The 24,162-nt window shown below is 49.4% G+C and overlaps 1 protein-coding gene across 4 annotated transcripts in view; it reads right to left on the bottom strand.

Annotated features, from left to right (window-relative positions):
• The window catches only part of SENP7 (SUMO specific peptidase 7), a 1,147,554-nt gene that overhangs the window by 699,670 nt on the left and 423,722 nt on the right, over window positions 1-24,162 (bottom strand). For all 4 annotated transcript variants that reach the window (XM_086934477.1, XM_086934475.1, XM_086934476.1 and 1 more), the window contains one exon: window positions 8,119-8,152. In XM_086934477.1, coding sequence (XP_086790603.1) covers window positions 8,119-8,152 — 34 coding nt within the window. The remainder of the gene's footprint in view (window positions 1-8,118; window positions 8,153-24,162) is intronic.

Here is a 24,162-nt window from a genome sequence, read left to right as displayed (position 1 = left end):
CTTCAAACCCTATTGGATACACCTTAGCTGCTATCCACAGTTACCCCTTGAGCGCTTTGGTTTTCAGTGACCTAACCACTATCACTAAGGGTTGCCTGGACTCAGTGCACAGTACCTCACCATAGGAGGATACTATATACTGAGCCAGTCTCCTACTGGTCCATCCACCACTAAAAACTGTGAGGCACCAACAGGAAAATCTGCCCGAGCCAAAAGTGTTTTTTGGTGCTACAGCCACGGCTTCCCCAGACACCACTGTAGGGCTCTCATCCACCATCTGGCGTGAGGCAACTAAGGGATGTATAAAACCTGTAGGACAGGGATCTGAACTTGAAGTACGAGTTACTTACCTTTGGTAACAATGTATTTGGTAGAGACAATGTTTAACCGCAGATTCCTTAACTTAGAATATCCGCAGGCGTCAGACTGGATCTGGAATTTTTTTTGCAGCACCTCTGCACGCCAGGGGACCGTGCCGCATGGCTCCGCCCTGCCGTCGTCTGCGGACATGTCAGAAAAGGCATATAAGTCCCTCGCGGAGCGCTGACGACAGTTTTCTTCAGGGAAACTTTTCCGCGCCACAACACGGAGCCACCACCAAAAACTGTGAGAACATGGGAATAGTGTGTGAAAAAAATCATGAAAATCAGTGAAACAAAAATAATGGGATGGTGAGAAACACCACCACAAGGGACAGTAACAAGCACTGTACACGGAAAGCAATTGAAGAGAAAAGAGCCAGGCAGTGCTCTGAAAGCAGCCCTGCAAAAGCGAAGGCAATGCCCTCCCCCAAAGCGTTCGAAATAAACCAAGGCAGATGACAGAAAGCCTGCAATCATAAGAGCTGACCGCGACAGGCAACAACACCTGAACCATAGAATTAAAAACGATCCACCACAGGTCGGCAACACTAGGCATGCGAAACCTATGCAAGAGAACTACTGGGTAAGTAAGGGAGACCCCAAAACAACGAAAAATGGCAGGAGGGAGGGAATTAGAGCGGTAGAAGACCCTACCCTGAAAGGACCATGGGCAGGGTGTAGGAAAGTAGAAGGAGACATGAACCCTGTTCCCCAACCAGGGTCAGGGTGCAGAAATGTAGGAGGAGATAGGAACCCTGTTTCCCATCATAGAATGGGAGGAGCAAAACAGGGAAACCAGAAAGAACCATACTCCTGAGGAAGAAGATGAAAGATGTCACCCCTAAGGAAGACAATCCACCCAAGGGAGGCGAGAGTATAAAACTCAACCTGGAAAGGTCCTCACCACCCAAAGGGAGGCGTGAGCATAAAACTCAACTTGAAAAGGCCCTCAGAGAATGGGGAGGATGGGCGGGCGTTAAGGAATCTGCGGCTAGACATCGTCTCTACCAGATACATCATTACCGAAGGTAAGTAACCCGTACATCTGATAGAGACATCTAGCCGCAGATTCCGTAACTTTGAATAGATACCAAAGCCATATCCCACAGGAGACGGGTCTGTGACTGCACCCCACCAAGTTCTAAGGAACCTAGCCATCAACAAGTAGACGAAACACAGTGGGGGCAGCAATGCCACAGTAGCCAATCCCAGACCAGAAGCTCTGCAAGGAGCGACAACAGTGGGAGGCAAGGGATCATAAGCCGCTGAGGCACGGCAGGAAAGCCCATCAGAGTTTACAGTGCAGAAAGAGAGCATAGCACCAGAAGGGCAGTGCGGAACGAGAAAGCCTAATCTCACGATAAGAAGGGCCCAGAGAGAGGACAAAACGGTACAACCGAGCCCAAGCATACCGGGTGAACATCGAGAAAAGGAAAGAAGCACTGTGGAAGCGCACCAACGATGACACCTGAGACAGCAGCAGGAGGGGGCTAACCATGGCCAGGAAGATCCAAGCTCATAAGAGAGCATACTTGATTGTGCGCAATGTCCCTTTTCTAAAGAGACATTGCAAAGGGCGGACTTAAAAAGCACAAAATCATGACTACAAAAGGCAGATTCGGACGGCATAAGTACACAAGGTAGACCGTGTGTACAGCCAAAACCACACCATAGCAAATGAAAGGCACAAGGAAGTGCAGCGAGAATAGTCCAGATACGAGAGATGCTTCACCAGGTACATAACCTGCGAAAGGGACCTGTGAAGCGAACAAACACAGAAGGAAGGACTGCACCTAGGAGAAGTCAATGGCAATCCCACAGACACCGCAGCAAGAACCTACTGTGTGTGACCTCTGGGTGTTTGTAGATACCAAACAGTAGAATATCAGCCATAAGGACAAATAGCATACAAGAAATAAGAGTGCACCATAGGTAGCAACAGCCATTTACAGCAGAACCGGACAGATAAAGTCCAGATCTATAAGCGATACCAGCTACTCGGCATGGAGGAGCCACAGTGCCACACGAGACAAACCGGAAGGGTGACCAGTACCCTGGAAAGCGAGGCACAAAGCAATGTACATGAGCAATGCGAGTAATGAAGATGCCACCACGCAAGCACAAAGCACAAGAAGCACTACACACCACATAAGAGGAGGGGAGAACCAGGCATCGGAAAACAGCAGCTGTCTGTAAGAGCGAATACAGTGGGGAGCAACCACCGGATGTGCATACAACATAGAACAAGTGCGTCATGGCAATCTGGCGCGCCTTAATACAGCAACAGGCACTGACCAAGGCCATTCACTGGTAGGACATTTGCAGAACTATGCAGAAGTGAAACAGACTAGGAAGGGAGACTAAAAGGACCCTCCTGGAAGAAATAAACGAGGGAGAAACCCAAAGAAAGTGAGTATTTACACTTGCAAAGGAGCGTCACAGACGAACCTCAGACTCTAACGGATAGGTCACAGAGCGATGCCAACCGGTGGCGCGCATGAATGTGAAAAAGATCACAGTCAGATACGCAGGGCAATGCCTTAGAAAAAGACTCCACAGGTGCCCACCAAGCCTTATGTGTAAGGGAGGCAGCTACATAGCAGCCAACAAATACCCCACATAGGGTAAGCCTGAACCCCAGCCAGGGGCACCTCTTGAGCCAAGGCTCATAGACAGAGGATCAACAGAACAGAAGCAGCAGATCAGCCGCAAGAAAGGAAAACAAAAGCGGCGCCACGCCGACGAAACCACCTGGGTATTACAGCATAAACACAGGGCGTAGTACAACGCTGCAGATGTTGCAGAGCAACGGACCTGGCCAATGCCCAACCCACAGAGTCGGTAGAATCAATAGCCGATCTAATGGTAAACTGTGCCATTTCCCGGCCATGATGGAGACGAGCCAGGTGAGCACGAGGACCCTCTGGAAGAGAGAGAAGAAGTCCTTCCACCGAGTCCCAAAGGGCAAAAGTAGCCTGTGCAAACAAGCAAGTTTTGTTCAAAGCACGGATGCCAGAACTAGTGGACGCAAAAATATAACGTCCACAGGTCTCCAACCAATGAGTCTCCCTAGTGGGAGTCAGTAACGGGAGAGAAGAGGAAGGCTGCGTGGCGAAAACCACCTGGATGACCCGGCCCTGAGCCCTAGGATGAAGGGACAAGCTGATAGGATCATCCGGAGCTGGACATTGCCAATGTGCAATGGCCCTATCCACAGGGTCACCCAAGGAGGGCTGTGCCCATGTGCCAAGAAGGGCATCGAATAATGACCCACCACAAGGCAGCAAGGGCTCCCCCTCTACCTCATCCTGGTGGAGGATATGCAACAATGGGTAGGAAGATAAAGAGACCAAGGGAGGTTGTAAGTTTAAAAGAGTGGCAGCCTCGCGAACAGCCCTTGCAAATGCAGCACAAGCCCCTGTAGCCATTCTAGGGGCGATAACAGATCATCTGTAAGGGACGGTTGAAGGCTAACTCGTCTAATTGAAAAGTAAGACGCCGCAGGTGGAGGAACTGGGGGCCACAGGCCAGCTGGCAGCGGAGCTAAAGGGCGAGGTGACACCCCTGGGTGTACTGGAGCTGCGTCCTCCTCAAACAGAGGTACAATAGGGTCCGACGCCCGCTCCGGCGTTGCATCAATGTCGACAAGAAGCAGAGGCGACTCAGCCCTGTCTGGGACCGGCGTGGACTCACCCACTACCGAGACATGTGGAGAGGAAGGATGTCGACAAGGAGTCGAACCTGTGATGCAGCCATCGCCGACGTCGGTGCAGGAAGCCGCAAAGGGATATGCGGAAACATGGCAAATGGGTTCAACGTCTGACTGGGATGCCCGTCCGGGACGTTGCATCTACTACGGAACCGGAGTCGAGGGACTCGCCGGCGCCGAGGGCGAACCCGCCGGCGAAGACCAGACCTGAGTCCCTACCTCCACTGTGGGACCCGAAGGCGCGTCAGGGAGAGAAGATGACCCAAAAATGGAGTCCAGAGCCTCGAAATAGGCTTCCATTTGGGTCCGAGTCGCCCCATCACCCGGAAAGGGTGAGTATAAGGGGGTCGACTCTGGGGGGCTGACGTCTGGCAAAGACCGTGAAGCCCTACTGTCACGGTGAAGTGAGGCCGATGACCTCCGTAACTTGTGCTTCCGCTTACCTGAGTGAGGCGAATGACTTCCATGAGAACGACTTCGCTGGCGGACTCGAACTGAAGCCCCAGCCCGAGATGGAGAGCGGCGTGGAGACGCTGAGCGGGACATCCAGGTGGCCAAAAGCTTCATCAGGCGCTCCCGCAGGGATTTTGGCCTCATCTGCTGGCATGAGTCGCACTCCTCGGAGTTGTGGTGCGCTCCTAAGCACCACATGCAGATCGTGTGCAGATCGGTCGCCGACATCTGCAGCGCACACGTCTCACACGCCTTAAAGCCCGGAGGCATCACACTGTTCCTGGATGTCTGAAGGCATCCAAAAGGCCTGGGCAAAAGGCCAGGCTAATGGAAACCCTTACTCCTGGATCCGCGTCAGGATGCGAATAACAAGGAAACTGATTTCAGCGCGCCGGGAGGGCCCTATAAGGCTTTGCAGACGTCATGTCTGCGGATGACATCAGGGCGGAGCCCTGCGTTGCCGTCCCATGGTGAGCAGAGGTGCTGCTGCAAAAAAATTCCAGATCCACTCGGACGTCTGGGGATATTCTAATTTAAGGAATCTGTGGCTAGTTGTCTCTATCAGATTCAGACACATTGGAATGATCACTCAGATATCTGTTAGAGTTTTGTCAAGTAACATTCCAAGAAAAGTCGGTCTGTGTCGGAGTGAAGTGAGACCTTTGAACTTTGATCAAGGTTTGATTAGGTCAAGAAGAAGACTCATTGTCTGCTTTAAATGTTTCTGATATTGGCAGGTAGTCACAGGATTGTGGAGGTAGCTGAGGCAATGGTTGCTGCTGGTGGCATCTCCTAGTTCCAACCCTGTTTTGAAGACAGCAGTACATTTGCTGCAGAATTTGGACATGAAAATATTGAGACTGCACAGGCCCTGTGTTAACGACGGCAATTCTTATAGTCTTGGTGCAGTTGATGCATAGAGTAGGCCAAACCTAGCGTGTGAGCCATAACTCTGCTTTTCTTGAAAGGTTCTATGGAGTCATTTCCCTTCTCTCCCAAAAACTGCTTTCCATCAAAGGGTGTGCCCGACTGTAGTCTGAAAATCTCTAGAGAATCCAGTGATGTTACAGCCATACACACAGACTGAGCAACAGTGTATGAAGTCAAAGCCACACTGCAAAATCTGTTTCAATGCACCTAGGCCAATCACTCACCAGATCAGTGGATGGGATCTTCATGTGATCTGTCATGCTGACAAACTTGGGTTCCACAAGTTCCCTTTAGGTATGGACATACTGGTTGAAAAGGCTGTTTTTAGCTGTGCAGAGAGCCAAGCTGCCAAAGCCAATAACTTTGCGCCCAAGGTGTCACCTGGAGGAGCCATATGGAAAGTGTTAGGCTTCCTCTTAAAAAGCTATTTCTGAACAATCTCATCTCCCGTGAGAAATGGGACGGCAAAAACTGCAGGCCACCTAGAGCAGGCCTAAAAGTGATCTGTTTCTGGACTGCTGGGCCTAAAATTTGTTTTGCCATGCAACCACTATAGGGGTTAGGAGAGACTCAATGAACAGAAGCAAAAGCTGTGCAAAACCTATAAAGGATTTTAAGATTTACGTCACAATTTCAGATCTGACTTGTGCAGAAGACAAAATCCCTTCCTTTTCGAATGGCTGTTATAAAAGATGACAATTCCTCAGAAGCAGAGCCATAGGGTAATGAAATGACCCTGTCCGGTGTAGTATCAAGGCCACTGGCATTCCAAGAACCTAAATAAATGCCAGCATCATAATTGTAAGGGGGGCAAGAGGTGATCAGCTTCTGAGTAGTCATCTTCCACGTGGCCATAGTTCTTGCAAAGGCACCTGATTCTTAACTAATAATATCTTCCAAGCAGGCAAATCTTTATGCTCTGGGTAGATGCCCACAGTATGACTTATAATACAGTTCGCTTTGACCTTTTCCTTTGACACACAGGCAATACTTTCTCCAAACAACTCCTTGGCCGGTGCTAAAGTCCGCAATTAGGTGGCACCATTTTTTACAAGATTTTGGCACTGAATAAGGGCCCAAATAAATGGTATTTAGTAGCCTAGTAGGTTTCCAATGAGGTGCCAGGGCTGGATAAAAAGGAGATGCAGTTTCAGGTGGTCGGAGCTGCGGAGGTCAGTAAGCTCTCACTAACAGACCTCCCCCTGGAGACTAGCCCAAAGGGTTGTGAAGCCATTCTGAAAAGCATTGCTAGCAAAAAGACCTTGACCTGCATAGGATCATCCACATACTCAGAAAACGCCAGAGATTACTTTTTAGGCGGCAGGTGATAGCCGAAGTTGAAGAAGAGTCAGGGTTCTGAGTATGTTGCAGAGACTTTGAATGCTCAAGAGTAGAGGGTATTTTTTTTAAGAAGAAAACTTCTTCCTTCCTTCCTTTCTTGCACTTTTAGTGGGATGATTTCTTGGGAGAATGCTTCCTGAAGGTGTCAGTGGGCGAGGTACTCGGCTCAAATTCTCCCTGCAGGCCTAAGTCAAAAATAACTTAGCCTCATTTTCGCAAATGGCCTGAGGGCGCATGAAGACACAAAAGTTGAAATCTGCAGGATTGTGCTCTAACCCAGACACCACAAGCATTCATTGTGGGTGTCCGAAAGGAACAACTTTTTCAGCACCATCTTCAAGGCTTTAAGCCCGAGGTACATTTGAGGCTACAGCTGACCTATTCACTGTTGAAAACAGAGTAACTTGTCGGCAAGACACACAGAGTTCCGGAACTGCATCCATGAGGCTCAGAAAAACAGGAACGGATGCCAGCATATTGATTTGCACTTAATAAACTCCAGTGACAACACACCTGGGGGCAAAGTCACAGATGGAGAGCGGTTGTGCCACCTGGCAGTGCTGGAGTCATTCCTGAAAAAATGTTTTCCAGGGGAGTCTGAAGCCTTGAAGGAGCGTACATTAAATGAGGAACCAGTGAGAAAATGTTTCCATCAGATTATTAATTTATTATTGGAATGAGGCATCAAGCTTAATAGGGGACTTACTTAATCCTGCCTTTCCTGGTTTTTGCACAGGCAAGTTGTCTGTTGTTGACATTACATTCAATAATAGACAACTATTTCTTTATGAACTAGATAGGAATTCGTCAGACTGTGATTTTAAAACAAATTGAGAAACAAATACTAATTCTAGAAGAATAACATGCCACAGCAAAAACATTAACACAAAATATATTTCTCAAGACAGTGATGAAACTTTTCTAGTTTTCAAGTATGAAACACATGACCTATTGGTGTTCATCTGAAGGTTTTGCTCTAAATAAGCAAGCCCAATTGCTTGAGATTCTAGCCATCCTGGGAGTAAGCAAAATGCAACAATTTTGGCCTAGTGGTCCACACAACTGTCACTTTCATTGCTCGACTATACGCCAGTGTGGATAAGCAGCAGGGTTGAGTAAATGTGCCTGCCCTGATCTTTACCTATAAACCATAGATTGCTTATATGATAACTTTCTCAATACAAATGTACTTGCATAGTTCTTGCTTTGTGAAACAGGGCTATATCCCACAGAGAAGAAGTAAAGAGTACTAAACAACAATATATTTCAGTTTAACCATACAGTATTATTAACTGAATTGCAGATTAGAAAAAGGTAGCTTACCGTGAAGTGGGATATCAACAGTTGTCGAGGAAAACTTTGGGGAAAGAAATAATGATATTATAAAATGTTCCCATTTCAGTAGTAATGTTTGATGCAAATTTCAAAGCAAACATTTCTTTAGGCAGGCTGACTGCATTGTGCTGAAACATTACATATTGTTATTTTGCATGGTAGCAACTTATTTTCAATCTAGTGAAGTAAACTTCAGCAGCTTCAAGCTCTAATACAAAGAAAAGAACAATTGTTACTTACCTGTAAACAGGTGGTTCTCCAGTATTGGTGTCTTTCATAGATTCACATGCTTGAATATTCCCCGTCGTCGAAGTGGGAGCCCCAAGGTAAATAAAATAGCAATAAAAGCCCAATAAAATATGTATAGAAAACATATCACACAAATTGTAAAACCAGAAATACTTATAAGTACCAGGTTAGCATTAACACATAGGAATACATAGGAGAAAAGAGAAACACCTTTATAACATATCCGTGTCATTACGTTAGTCCAAACTACAGCCAATCAGGCGCAAGCACCACTCTAGAACCCTCAGATTTTCTACCGCATGTCGTGTGAATGGAGTCTCCCTGAGCTCTGCTCAGTTTTCAACTTCTTTCTGCATTTTCTTCAGTTTTCTGAGATGTCTTCAAGTAAGAAGTCTTTGTTCCGGCCATGTTCTTCTTGTGGGAAGTTGCGACTCTACTCGGAGTATCCTCACAAGAAGTGTAGGTAGGAAAATGTAAAATCTGCAGGACATTTTCAGGGAGGGGCGTCTTCTCCTGTGGTTGCAGAGGTTGAAGGATAAGGATTCACCTCTCTCTGATGTAGAAAGCCTTGCGTCAGGTGTGTCCAGAGCTGCTTCAAAGCGTAGCAGTGTTCAGGAGTTGCCATCTCCTTTTCTGAAGGACAAAGAAGCTTCCTCTCATGAAGGTTCATGTTGTGTCTCCACCACCTCCTGCTACGAGATTTGACTCTCCGGCGCCCTCAGCTCCTTCTGCGCATGTTTCCTCTAAAAAACATGCTAGGTCGTCGACTGGGTCTTTGACGGTTGTTCCATCGACTAAATCTGCCGTCTCCAGTGCCTTGACGACGACAGTGATGACAACGTGTGCCAGCGGATCGTCGACAGGGGCTGCGTCGACGTCTTCTACGTCGACGATGGTCGTGTCAGTTTTAAGTCAGCCTCGTCGACGATAACCATCTCCTAGTAAACGTCAAAGAAGAAGATCTTGTCAACGGCGAAATCCTCGCCGACGCTTGAGCTGCGAAGACCCTTCCTCATCGGCGAGTGCTCAGTCGACAACGGCTCCATCGACGTTGGTACCGCCGACGATCGTCTCGTCGACGGCAACTCCGTCGACGACAACTCCATCTACGACAGCTCAGTCGGCGGCGGCTTTGCCGGCGGCTGTGGTCTTGCCGTTGACGGCTTCGTCGACGGTTCCATCAACGGTGAATGTCCCGGCCACGTTGTCATCGTTGTCAACGTCTACCTTTGCATCTTTGCCTTTGGTGCCATTTTCATCAGCTTCTGGTCCTTCAATGGTTGACCCACTGCACCAGCGACGACAAGTGCCTCTGGAACAGCTCTCGCTTCCGAGTCACCCTCAGCCTCCATCACCTCTTTTTGCCACCGGTTCAGAGCATGATTCAAGTTCCGATGAGGAGGAGGATGACAGGTTCCGACAAGCTCGAAGTCCTTCGGAGCTAGTCATTAAATGTCAATATTACGAGGATGAACAGGATCATTCTTATTTCCAAGAAGGGGAACCTTCTGTTCAGGTTCCAACAGCACAAATTCCACTTTCCCTCATTTCAAATCTTCAACATATGCTGGAGGATTACAATAGACGTTGTCCACCATCTCATCAGGGGTCTCCTCAACCTACAGTGCTGGTAACTTCAGTGGCTCCTCCCACTCCTTGACTGCCGGAGCCTGCAGTATCTTCTGCCCCTTCAACCTCCATTCAAGTCCATGCCACAGTTTATGAGAATTATGACGTTCACACTGACAGAGAGGATGGCGAGGTTGCTGGTGATGATGGGGACATGGCGGATTGGGACGACTATCAGGTCCAGACACTGTCTCCGCCTCATTCGGTGCCAGGCGATTCACCTCCTGTGGACATAGCTAGTTTTCACCAGCTTATGGAACGAGTGGCGCAGCGCTTTAAGCTTCCTCTGATCACAAAGGACATGGACTGTTTTCTTGATGACTTCAAGAGTCAACCCTTCAAACAGGTCCGGGCGGTGCCCATTATTGACTTTATTTGGAAGGAAGGTGTAAATTGATGCAAACGCCCAATACAATTCCGGCTCTTCTTCCTCGTTTGGAAAAGAAATATAGAGCGCCCGAGGGTTCACCTGCTTGCTTGGTATTTCTGGTTTTACAATTTGTGTGATATGTTCTCTATACATATTTTATTGGGCTTTAATTGCTATTTTATTTACCGTGGGGCTCCCACTTCGACGACGGGGAGTATTCAAGCATGTGAATCTATGAAAGACACCATAATACTAGAGAAACACGTGTTCCTCTACAGATGAGTAATAAAACAGTACAGATTTTGCAAATATTCTATTTTTATCAAAAAAATGCATTGCAAAATATGCACTTAGCTCTTAACTTCAATTATTAGTGCCAGTCAGTCAGTCAAAAAACTTTTATTCGATTAGTTAAAATCATAAAAACTACATACAAACGAAACAGCACAAAAATAATAACATTTAGTATGTACATATGGATGTTACAAGATAAAATACCTCAGGGTCAAGTCAATAATCCATATAAAATAGATCAAAGTAATTTCAATAAAAATATCTAAAAATCAACAATTCATATGACATCAAGTGTAAAAGATCTTTTCTTCTTAAGGCGCACAGCAGCAAGAAAACTACCAACACCATACATAATCCAAGTTACATCTAATAATTGAAGATACAGTAGTGCCGGTCTTGCCTGCAAGATCCCTTTTCCCCTCAGGAGCGGAACTATGAACTTCCTCCGGATATCAGTAAAAAGTCACAAAAGAGCATAAAGTGCAAGGTGTGCTGTGATGAAAAATTATCACACTTACTTGGGCCGGCGTCTTCTGATTTACACCACCCTATGCTATCCCCCAAAATAAAATTAATCATATTCAGTCGAAACCTGGTCAGGAGCCACCAATGGAAGTGATTGGTCACAATCTTTAAATAGGGCTCAATTAATGGAGAGGTATTTATCAAATAATGAGCCCTGACCAGAGGTTTTTGAAGTTCCTGATCCTCCTGTTCCATCAACCTTAAAGTTAAAAAATTGGGTCTTAACCCACTTCACATCAACCATTCTAATCCCCTCCGGGTTATGATAAAGGTCTGGGGGTCCCAACTTGGTGAACATGGATTTTACATATGAGAGCCATTGAATAATTGTAGCCTTATCCAATGAAACACAATCCCGTAAGATTAAATGATTCAATGTTATGTCAGGATTAAGCCAAGTCTTAAGCCAACAGACCAAGGGTGCTACGTTCAGTAAGTCAGTCACATAACCCAGGCCCAATTCATGATGGATAGCAAAGGTTGGCGTTGATTGGGAACAGACATGAGGGTGCGTAAAAAACTATTTTCGGCCAACTGCACCCCTTCCACTTGTTTGTAGCCCCAAATTGCAGCGCCATACGTAGAAATGGCCAGGCATTTTGCTCTATAGATGGAGATAATGGCTTCAAAAGGTCTAGCTCCCAGACGCCATACAAACCCCATTAATGCTGAGGTAGATCTAACTACAGATTTTTTTTTCATTTATATTGGGGGACCCATGAGCGTCTCTTGTCAAAGAGTACACCCAGATAAGTAAAAGAGGGTACACTGGACACCACAGCTCCATTACAGGTAAAAGATTTAATCTTTCTATTTCTATGCCCCGCAATCATAACGTGAGACTTAGCAATATTCACTATTAGATTCAGAGAACACAAAAAAGCCCCAAAGGCATCCAAAAGCCTCTGGAGACCCACGGCAGTTCCGGATGTTCCAGATAACAAAACAGCGTCATCCGCGTATAGGAGAACTGGGATGGAAAGTGTCCCTACACGCGGAGTATCCAAACTTTCCTGAGCCAGTGTTTTATCTAAATCATTTATATAAAGGGTAAAAAGCAGAGGGGCCAGGATACAACCCTGTCGCACACCTCTGCAAGATTTAAAAGGTCTTGTGCAATTGCCATCCTGAGTGACTCTGACTGCAGCCAATAAATCCTGGTGTAAGTCTGCCAAAAAGTATACCAGACTTGGATCAATGCCCAATTCAAGTAAAGTGGACCACAGCTTCGATCTGTTAACCAGATCGAATGCTGATATGAGGTCCATAAATCCCATATACAGGGAACCCTACTTGGCTACCGTATATTTGCTTATTAGTAGATGTAAGTTAAGGCATTGGTCCATAGTACTTCTCCCTTTTCTAAATCCATATTGCAAGTTAGATAAAACCCTGTTTTCATTAACCCAATCAGTGACCTTAGCCAAAATCACTTTAGCTAAGATCTTAACTACAGAATCAATCAGTGATATTGGTCTGTAGCAACGTGGGTCGCCTCTATGGCCTTTTTTAAATATCGGGATGATTATGGACCTAGACCAAGACACAGGAGCCCCATTAGCCACAACAGCATTAAACACATTTGCCAGAATATGTCGACAGTTTAGGGTCACATTTATACAAATCTGAAGGAACACAGTCTGGTCCAGAAGCTTTATTAGTGGAGGTCTCTTTAATAGCTATTTCAATATCCTCCTCTAAAAAGACTAAACCTGAAGAGTATCTCCATATGTTTCTGAGGGCAGAACAGACTCTGAACCCTCATATAATCCATATATGGTCTCAAAGTGGTCTAACCATTGAGTTTCTGTGATATTAGTTTCCAAACTGTCATTCTCCATACCCGAGAAAAAAGACGCATTAATAATGGCCCAAAACCTAAAGCTACCCTTGATAACCTCAACGGACATGAGTGCATTCCATGCCTCTTTTTTGATCTCATTTTGTCTGGAGGATACGGCTAACTTATAACACTCCCTGCCTTACTGCCTCCCTGCCTTACTGCCTCGCTGCCTGAATCGCTGCCGCTGACCACGCCCCCTCCTCCGAGCGGCGTGGTCCGTGCTCGCCTGCCGGCTGCCTGAACTGGTGTTAGTTTGTTTTTCTCTCCATTTGTGCCTGTTTTTTCTTTTTGTACATCTGTGCCTGTGTTAGCGTTTTCCTTCCTGTTTGCCCGCCTACCTCGCCGCCCTCCGCTCTCCCTCCCCGCCACCGCCGCTTACCCCGCCCCTTTTTCTCTTCTGTACCCTCCCCGCTCCCGCTGCTCCGCCCACCCGCGCACTTGGCCTTATATGGCGACCGTGCGACGCAGGTGAGTGTGACCCACTTGTGGGACACACACGCGCCGCACGGCCACCAGCTGCTGCGTGTGCCCCATTGCCCTGCCTTACTGCCTCGCTGCCTGCCTCGCTGCCGCTGACCACGCCCCCTCCTCCGAGCGGCATGGTCCGTGCTCGCCTGCCGGCTGCCTGAACTGGTGTTAGTTTGTTTTTCTCTCCATTTGTGCCTGTTTTTTCTTTTTGTACATCTGTGCCCGTGTTAGCGTTTTCCTTCCTGTTTGCCCGCCTACCTCGCCGCCCTCCGCTCTCCCTCCCCGCTTCCCGCCACCGCCGCTTACCCCGCCCCTTTTTCTCTTCTGTACCCTCCCCGCTCCCGCCTCCCAGCTGCTCCGCCCACCCGCGCACTTCGCCTTATATGGCGACCGTGCGAACGTGCAGCGGTCACGCGCAGCGGGCGCGCCGATTGTGCACCGAAGGCGCGCCAAAGGTAAGCCCGTCTACGCCCGTCCGCGCCTGGACCGCGCCCAGTGCCAGGACCCCTGGCCCTCGAGGAACCCGACCAACCCGCCTGACGTACACCGCCGCCACCCTCATCGCACTCAACACCGGCCGAGTCTCAGGATGCTGCAGAGCCACCCCACGACGCGTCCACGGACCCTTCAGCTGCAACACCTGCAAGTTCACCTGCATCCGGACCTGCCCGACACCAGCACCTGCCATGCCGAACACCAGCAGCAACCACCTCAAGAGCTTCCTGCTCAACACCCGCTCCGTCCACAGACACGCCATCGAACTCTGGAACCTCCTCGACACCACAGCCCCCGAAGTTGCCTTCATCACGGAGACCTGGATGAACGCCTCCTCAGCGCCCGACATCGCCATCGCCATCCCAGAAGGATACAAGATCACCCGGAAGGACCGCAACGCCAACCAGGTGTGAGGAGGCATCGCCATCATCCACAAGAACACCATCCGCATCACGACCAGCACCGACAACACCCCACCCTCCGCCGAACACCTGCACTTCCAGATCCACACCGACCCGAAGACCACCCTCAGAGGCACCCTGATCTACCGACCTCCGGGACCACACACTCAATTCAGCGAGGACATCGCCGACTTCGTCAGCCCGCACGCCCTCCCCTCCGCCGACTACATCCTCCTGGGGGACCTCAACTTCCACCTGGAGAACAACAACGACTGCAACACCAGCACCCTGCTCGACAACCTCGCCAACCTCGGACTCAAGCAGCTGGTGTCCACCCCCACCCACCTCGCCGGACACACACTCAACGCCATCTTCTCATCCAGCAAAGACATCGCCTTCAGCCACGCCACAGAACTCCACTGGACAGATCACAGATGCATCCACTTCACCTTCAGAAGAACGACGACCCACCACCACCAGCAACAGGTTGCCCGAAGAAGCTGGAACAAGATCACAGCCGACCAGCTCGCCGCTTCCCTGAGCCAGCACCCTCCGGCCAGCTCAGCAACCCCCAGCCAGGCCGCCGACAACCTCACGAAGTGGATCAGCAACTGCGCGGACGAACTCGCCCCACTGAGGACCCCGCCCAGCAGACCCGGCAGTAAGAGAGCCCCTTGGTTCACCGACGAACTCAAGAGCTCCAAGAAGAACTGCCGAGCCCTCGAGAAAGCCTGGAGAAGGGAACCCATGCCGGACAACAGGACCACCCTCAAGCTCGCCACCCGGAAACACCACCAACTGATCCGCAGCGCCAAGAAAACGGCTTTCAGGAACCGACTGGACAACAACGCACACAACTGCAAGGAACTCTTCAAGATCGTGAAAGAGCTCTCCAACCCCAACGCCGGAAACAACGACATCACCCCTTCGCAAGACCTCTGCAACTCCCTCGCCTACTACTTCCACAACAAGATCGCGGACATACACTACAGCTTCAGCACTCAACCGACGCACGCCACGACCGCAGCAACGCCACCCACCACCACCCTCCGCGCCTGGACCCCGGTCAACACCGAAGACACCGTCCACACGATGAACTCCGTCCACTCCGGATCTCCGACCGACCCCTGCCCTCATCACGTCTTCAACAAAGCTGACGCTGTCATCGCACCCCACCTGCGGGACATCATCAACACCTCATTCGACACCGCCACCTTCCCCGAGAGCTGGAAGCACGCCAAACTCAGCGCTCTACTGAAGAAACTCACAGCAGACCCCACCGAACTCAAGAATTACCGCCCCATCTCTCTACTCCCGTTTCCAGCCAAAGTCATCGAGAAGACTGTCAACAAGCAGCTGGCCGCCTTCCTCGAGACGAATGGATCCCTCGACCCATCGCAGTCCGGATTCCGTGCCAACCACAGCACCGAGACCGCCCTCATCGCCGCCACTGACGACATCCGAGCCCTGATGGACAACGGGGAAACAGCGGCCCTCATCCTCCTAGACCTCTCCGCGGCTTTCGACACGGTCTGCCACCGCACCCTAGTGCAGCGCCTCAGCAACGTTGGAATCCAGGAGAAGGCGCTGGAATGGATCGTCTCCTTTCTCGACGGAAGAACACAAAGAGTCCGCCTACCACCGTACAAATCAGAGGCCACCAAAGTCATCTGCGGCGTCCCTCAAGGATCCTCACTGAGCCCGACTCTCTTCAACGTCTACATGAGCCCCCTCGCGGCCATCGCACGCCAACACAACCTCAACATAATCTCCTACGCCGACGACACCCAGCTGATCCTCTCCCTGACCAACGACCCCGCCGCCGCCAGAGCCAACCTGCACGAAGGGATGAGAGAGGTAGCCGAGTGGATGACGACGAGCCGCCTAAAGCTGAACACAGATAAGACGGAGGTCCTCATCCTGGGCTCCTCGCCCTCCGCCTGGGACGACTCCTGGTGGCCCCCCGCCCTGGGCACTGCACCCAAACCGACGGACCACGCACGCAACCTGGGTTTCATTTGGACTCCTCCCTCTCCATGACCAGGCAAGTCAGCGCCGTCTCCTCGTCGTGCTTCAACATCCTGCGCATGCTTCGGAAGATCTTCTGGTGGATCCCCACAGAGACCAGGAAGACCGTCACCCAGGCCCTCCTCACCAGCCGACTGGACTACGGCAACGCACTCTACGCCGGAACCACCGCCAAGATCCAGAAGAGACTCCAGCGCATCCAGAACGCCTCAGCCAGACTCAGCCTCGACATCCCACGACACAGCCACATCTCCGGACACCTAAGAGACCTGCACTGGCTCCCGGTCAACAAGAGAATCACCTTCCGCCTCCTTACCACGCGCACAAAGCTCTCCACGACCAAGGCCCGAGCTACCTCAACAACCGAATCAACTTCTACGCTCCCAAACGCCACCTCCGATCCGCCAGCCACGCCCTCGCCGCCGTCCCACGCATCCGCAGAGCCACTACAGGAGGAAGGTCCTCCTCCTACCTGGCCGCCAAGACCTGGAACTCCCTCCCGGCCGACCTGCGCCTGACCCAAGACCACCTCTCCTTCAGGAAGAAGCTCAAGACCTGGCTGTTCGAGCAGTAGCGGCACCCCCCCCCCCAAGCGCCTCGAGACCCTACGGGTAGGTAGTGCGCTCTATAAATGTCTTTGATTGATTGATTGATTGATTGATTGATTCCTCGCTTGGGCTATATGCTCCCTGTCTCTAGGTGTTTTCTTGAGGGCGTGCATTAATTTGGGTTTAGAAGTAACAGTCAGATCCATAGCTACTTGCCTGCAAATGCCCTCAAAGGCTTTAATTACCTCAGTCCCTAGGGTGCTGGGTCTTTACACATATCGAATTTAAACATGGCCTTCTCACGCAAATCACTATGAAAAGATTCAGGAATTACTTTTGACCACTTGAGTCTCCTCCCCTGATCCCTTGATAATAAGCTCTTGGATCCTGTAAACCTTTCTGGTAAGCCCAAAAGCCCCACGTCCTTGTTTAACTCCAGAATTACTGGATTGTGGTCTCTAAACGGGGAGAACAAGCATTATAAAAGGCAAAATTGGCTAGTAATGTAGGGGGCACAAATATATAGTCAATGATAGTGTCCCTTTCTCGAGCTTTAAAAGTTGGACACCGTTTACTTGACTCATTACAGGAGGGTTCAAACAAGTCAACGCCTGCCAGAAGGTCTGCCATAACCTCTCCCTGTTGTATATGCTCAAAGTGGGGTAAGACAGAATAATCAGGACCCAAGTGGTTAACAACATGACACTCCAAGTTACACAAATGAATATTAAAATCGCCCATAAGAATAATGTGATAAAAAGAAGTTTGTTTTGACCTATAAATTTCTAAAAAAGCCTGTAAATAGAGTAAATGTTCATTCCGGAGATTGCCTTCTTGCCACTTTAGGTTGACTAGGGGTACATAGTTCAACAAACAAACAATTGTGGGAGGTTGCCTCCAGCCTCTTTGTTGAACCTTTTAATTTTAATGAGAAAAGAAGGGCGAGGCCCCCCTTCGCTCTGCCTGCTATACTTGGACAGGCTGCTAGGCAATATGATATAAACCCATTAAACCAAAAATTACTCGCCTTCTCCCACGTTTCCTGAAAAGAAATAACATCATATTGTTTTATAAAGTTTAACCAACTAGGGACATCTCTTTTAGATCAGGAGTCCCGCGATGTTCCAGCTAATGATCTTGGGATTAAGGTTAGCCTCTACAACCAGTGAATGAGAGTTATAACGATCTTCAAGAATAGGTTCAACTGATAACCCCAGTCAATCATTCTCATCTAGGTGTGATAGTGGAGAAAAACCATTTGATGTAGGTAAATCAGTTTCTTCTACTCCTTTTGGCATAGGGGGGTTAGATGATACCAATGTGTTTCTCCTACCCAGTTGGAATCTCCCCTTGATTTATTAGACAGACCATGAGGGGATTGAGGAGACCTCCAAATGAGTTTGTTGAAATGCAACCTAGCTGGTGCAATTGGCCTATTTCCCGGGGGATAAAAAAAGCCCAGGGGCACTGCCCTGATACCCCTCTTCACCTTTTGTACCTCTGAGGCATCCCATAGCAGCCTGTCTGCTACATTCCTTCTATTAATATTTACTATAATGCAATCTCCCTCGATGGTTTTTGTACAGTTGCCCACCCACCTCACCCGTCTCACCATGTTAATATTAGATGAAATATTAGCATTCTCAACACAATGGACACCACACCATTTATTAACTTTTGAAAAAAGGGCCATCGTAGATTCCTCCTCATCCTTACCTAAACAGGGTACCCCGACAAGAATTACAACCAAGGGAGTAGCTTCTGGGGGATGGTCAAGTCTACTATCCTCAGGTGCATTACTCTTGACAGAAAACGGTGAGGCTTCTCTAATGGTCCCCTCCATATCCCTAGTTAAGGGGTTAGAGATGGCGCAACTAATGTCCTTACCCCCCTTCCAAGGACCCAATGGAGCCACACGGTCAGCCAACCTTACTGTCTTCCCCCCAGCCTGTGAAGGGGAGAGTTGGATTTCCTACCCTCACTAGCCTTCCCTATGACTGGCCTAGGATCTAAATGGACCTTCAGGGGCGGGGCTAAAGTGGGATTGACAGACAAGGTTTGCGTTTGCGTTTCTAATGAAACTAAGACGATCCATGCGCTCACACAAGTGTTCAAGGTATCAATAGTGTATTTTGCTATAGTGGTTAAAACAGACTCCAACCTTGAAGAAAAAATTTCCTCCACTATATTCCGTACTAGTGAGTCAGATTTCTCTCCAGCAGTCTTACCTTGACCAGGTGGTATCATGTTTCTTTTGCCTCTATCCCGCTTACACAGTTTTTTAGTGGGTCTCCTTTTCCCCAGGGTATCCACAAGACTCCCTTTTGATGCCACTCCCCCCTTGGCCGTCGGGCCCTAGATGTCAAATCGATTATGTCCCCCTGGGCTCCATCACGAGTCAATGTCTCATTCGCTAGTGACAGGGTGGAGATCAAAACTGTGGGTTCCAGAGGAACAGGTATTTTAAGCGCAGGGTCCGGCAAAAGTATATCCTCAGCTTGAGCATTACTTGTATCCAGGCCCAATTCCTTTTCTGCATTCTCAATTTCTATATTTAATGCCCCCACTGCTGATGTCGAATAAATAATTATAGAGGCTGATTTACAGGGAATTTTAGCCTTTAAACCCCCTTGGGCCTGTGTACAAAGTTGTTTTCACTAACCCATGCTTGAATGTTAGAGGGGTGGCCAAGCCCGGCCTCCTCTGGTCTCCGATGGGCACGGACGGGCCCGCCCTTGGCCAGGGCTTCAGCCCGGACAGCGCCTGGGCATGCACGCGCTGCGGGAGGGCCGGGCCGATTTTGAGGGCCTCCGCCCTCCAACAGCGTCACTGGCTCTGCGCCATGCAGAGCCCTCAGGGGGGTTGTATTTTGGGCCTCAGAACTGCACCGGCAGCTCCGCTCCCCTCAGCGGCGTTAATGGCGGCAAAGATGACATGCTCCCGCTAGTTCTCGCAGAGGTGTCGATGGCCGTTCCCCTCACGTCTGGGTCAAGTTGTATAGCGTCCGTATTAGTGCAATTTCAGAGGTTTTACTTGCCCCCTCCCCAACATTTTCAGCCAGTTACGAAGTGTTGTCAGAACTAGTTCACAGGTTAGATTAATGTCTTAGTTTCAGGATACAACAGACTATGAGCAAGATATCCATTTAGATTATATTTCTGCAAATATTCCCATAAAGGTATCTGGAATTCCCAACCTTTGTAGCTCCCACATATCCTATGGAGAGTTGGTCATCCACCTGAAACACTTTTGTGCTTTCAAGGTAGAACAACAATGCTCTTTTTGGGTCCAGATGATGGAGTCACTCCTCTTCCTTAGAGGGATGTGGAGGAACATAGGTAGGAATAAGGCTTGGTTACTAAGCACTAACTTATCCAGAAATATCATAAGATGGGTAGGCTTGGATAATAAAGCCTCAAGCTCACTCACCCTCCGGGCAGAAGTGATTGCCACTAGAAATGCTGTCTTGATGGCACGCAACCGAAGGGGCAATTATGTAGTGGGTCAAAGGGGACACACATGAGGTAAGTGAGAACCAGGTTCAGATCCAACTGAAGAATAATGAAAGGCGTAGGGGGAAACATATGTACAAGCCCTATCAGAAACCTACTAACAATAGGGGCTGTCAACAAAGAGGGTTGGTCAGGTAGCAGCCGCAAAGCAGACAGAGAAGAAAGATAACCCTTGAGGGCGCCCAGAGCAGATCAACTGTCGCCGCTCAATCTCCAGGCAAGGTAGTGGAGAGTTCACAGGACACTCTCCTGCTGCTGCGACGGAAGAATCTCCCGAAGGGGCAGCCTGATACATGCTTATTCGAAGAAGACCTGTAAACCACACTCTCCACGCTCAGTCCAAAGCCACAAGAATGTCTTGAGCCCATTCGTCCTGATCTTCTTGACAACTCTGGGCAGGATTGGTATGGGTGGGTAGGCGTACAGGAGGTCTGAGCTCCACTCGCAACGAAAAGCTCCTCCGGGCGACAGCCACCTTGGAAACTCCAACATGCAATACTGCTGACATTGTCTGTTCTCTTCAGAGGCGAACAGAACTAACCAAGGCTCTACCCACTGCTGCAAGAGACCATGCCCCACCTCTGGGTGGAAATACCATTCGTGATCAGCTAGGTATCGACAGCTGAGTTGGTCTGCTCTGGCATTCAGAGAACCTGTCAAGTGTTAAACCACCAGAGACGCAGGGCCTCCTGACAAAGGGGCCAACACCCTACCCCTCCCTGCTTGTTGCAGTACCACATGGCGGTGGTGTTGTCCGGGACCACCTGCACTAATTTCCCCTTGACAAAGGGAAGAAATGCTTTCAATGCTAGTCGGTTCGTCCGGAGCTCGAACAATTTGATGCAAAGCCCTGATTCCCCCGGAGACCAGAGTTCTTCAATCTCCACCTCTCTCAAATGACCTCCCCATCCCAGGAGCGACGAGTCTGTCACTACTGTGTGATCTGGTTGGGGAAGGGAGAGAAGTTGGTCTCTGACCCAATAACGGTTGGTTAGCCACCACTACAGATCCTTTGCAGTTCCCTCCAAGATCTGCACCACATCTGGGAGATTTCCCTGATGCTGCGCTCACTGAATCTTCAGGTCCAACTGTAGAGCCTGCATACGCCATCTGGCATGATTTACCAACAGGATACCGGACGCCATGAGGCCCAGTGGCCTCAGTCATTCTCACTTAATTCCAGGATAGAGGCTGAAACATCGGTATCATAACCTGAATATCTTAGGCTCGCTGCTCGGGAGGATAAGCCCGAAACTGCACTGTGTCCAGAACAGCTCCGATTAAAGGGAGAATCTGAGGAGTCATGTCTGACTTTGGAACGATTATAGGTGAACCATAGCAAATGCAGAAGGTCCACGCAGTCTGGAGGCGGGAGACGACAATCTGGGGTGAAAATGCCTTCAACAGCCAGTCGTCGAGGCAGGGGAAGACTGAAACCCCAAACCTGTGCCGATAAGCTGCGACCACCGCCTTCACCTTAGTGAACACACACGGAGCATTGGTAAGGCAAAGGGTACCACAGTGAACTGAAAGTGCTCGTGGCCTACCTTGAACCACAGGTAATGACTGTAGGCAGACAGGCTGGGAATGTTTAAATACGCACCCTGCAAGCCCAACACTACTAGCCAGTCTCCTTAGTCTAGGACAGATAAGACCAGAGTCAACATGAGCATCTTGATTTTCTCCTTTTTGAGGATGAGATTGATGGTTATGGAGGTCTAAAATAGCACAGAGACCTTTGATCTTTTTGGGTATCAGAAAGTAGCAGGAATAAAAACTACTGCCTACTTTCGAAATCGTAACTGTTATATAGCCCCCTTGACCAGGAGAGCTGTAAATTCCTCTCGGAGCAAGAAAAGATGATCCTCCACCAGACATTCTTGAGATGGTGGTAATGGAGGAGGGAAAGATTGGAAAGAAAGGGATTAACCGTTTCAAATGATCTGCATGACCCATCTGTCTCATGTTATAGACTGCTAGTGGAGGAGATGATGTTGGATTCCCTCCTCCAATTTGACACCCATGGCCTTGCAGACTCAAACAAAGAGAACTTTGAGCCTACAGCTGCCAGTGGAGTTAGTGGCGTCTTCTGGTTACCATTCCCATGAGATTGAATGCACCCCATCCATGTCCTCGCATAACTTGGGAAATCTGTACAGGAGGGTGGCTGATCATCAATGGGCATGTCCATGAGGGTATGACACTCCCTAAAACAAAACAGGGGAACACCTCTTAGGGAAAACCCGCAGCAGAGGTCAAGAACAGAAAAGACCTGTGGGTATCACCGCAGGCAGCTTACCAATCAGCCAAAAATTACACAGATGGTCCAACCTGAGGACCCATATGGCTTCAGAAGCGGCGTTGAGTCCAGAGAGCGGCAGGGCCGCTCTATGCTGAGGAGGAAGGCTCATTCCAGACACTCTTGGATCTTCTTCTGACCTATGTCCTGGCATCTCATTCACACATACCAGCGGGGCATTGTTGCGTGGAGGTCCAGAGGCACGGGACCCGCGAACTCCTTCACCGCCTTCCAACGCCGCCGGAGCGGCTAGAAACTACACTTCCCAGCGTCCCCTGCTTCTTCCCGGGGACGCCGGGTGCAGCGTCAGCCCACAGCGCCCGGAGGCGCATAAGAACCGGAGGCTCCTCCCGCATCGCGGGACGCGCGCGGGCGTCGCCGGGCTGAGCCCGGGCAGAGGGCGGGCCGTCTGTGGCCGTCAGGGGCCAGAAGAGGCTAGGCCGGGCCACCCCCCTTGGCCGGACAAATGGGTAAGCGAAAACATTTGGGTCCTGAGGGACAGGGGGCTAAAGATGCTAAAGTCCCCCGCAAGGCAGATACAATTATCTCATACCTTACATCAGCGGTAGGAGCCATTAATCAGAAAATTGCTAATGCCGAGAAGGAATTGGAACTGGGCAAAGTTTCTAGCCCCGCTGATACTGAACCCTCACACCCCACGGTGGTAATCCCCATTAGCCCCTCGGCTGAGGAGTTGCCTGTTAGTAACCCTGATATTACCAATTTACCAGAGCAGCACACAGAGAATGTGGGTTTGGGCCAGAATATGTCCCCCAATAGTTCCAGAAAGAAATCCAAGAAAATTGGGAGGAAAGGTGTTCCCGCTTCCCATCATCAGGACCTCGTTAAAGACATTTGCTTAATTATGGGGGACAAATTGGAAGACTTGGTTACCGCTCGCCTCGAGCCAATATTGGAAGAGATTGGTAAAGACATTGTGGACTGCCTGAATAGCTGTTTGGCAGGATTGCTAAAGAGGTGTGAGAGAATCGATACATTCACTAATGATTTTCGAGCTAAAGAGCAAATGCTAAATGATGTAACTAAGTCTAATGCTACCCATACCGTGGAGTTAATGGAATGCACTAGAGTTAAAATTACTCCATCTAATGCACAATTACAACAAACACTTGTTCCACCAACCCAATTGTCAACTTCATCTCATGTGCCTAACCGTGGCGCTAGTACCCAATCCACCACACAGGAAAATACCATGTCAGGTTTTAACACCGCCCACAATTTACTTAACCATAGCTCAACTAGCACTATTAGACTGCATTTACCACCCCAAGCAGCTCCCTATGTAGCAGTAATAGGCGGGGTTCCACCTTTGCCCCATAATGAGAGAGTCTACCAGAGATCTCCTAGATA

Source organism: Lissotriton vulgaris, chromosome 8, assembly GCF_964263255.1.
Source record: "Lissotriton vulgaris chromosome 8, aLisVul1.2, whole genome shotgun sequence".
Taxonomy (NCBI): domain Eukaryota; kingdom Metazoa; phylum Chordata; class Amphibia; order Caudata; family Salamandridae; genus Lissotriton; species Lissotriton vulgaris.
This window is presented reverse-complemented; position numbering and strand designations above follow the sequence as displayed.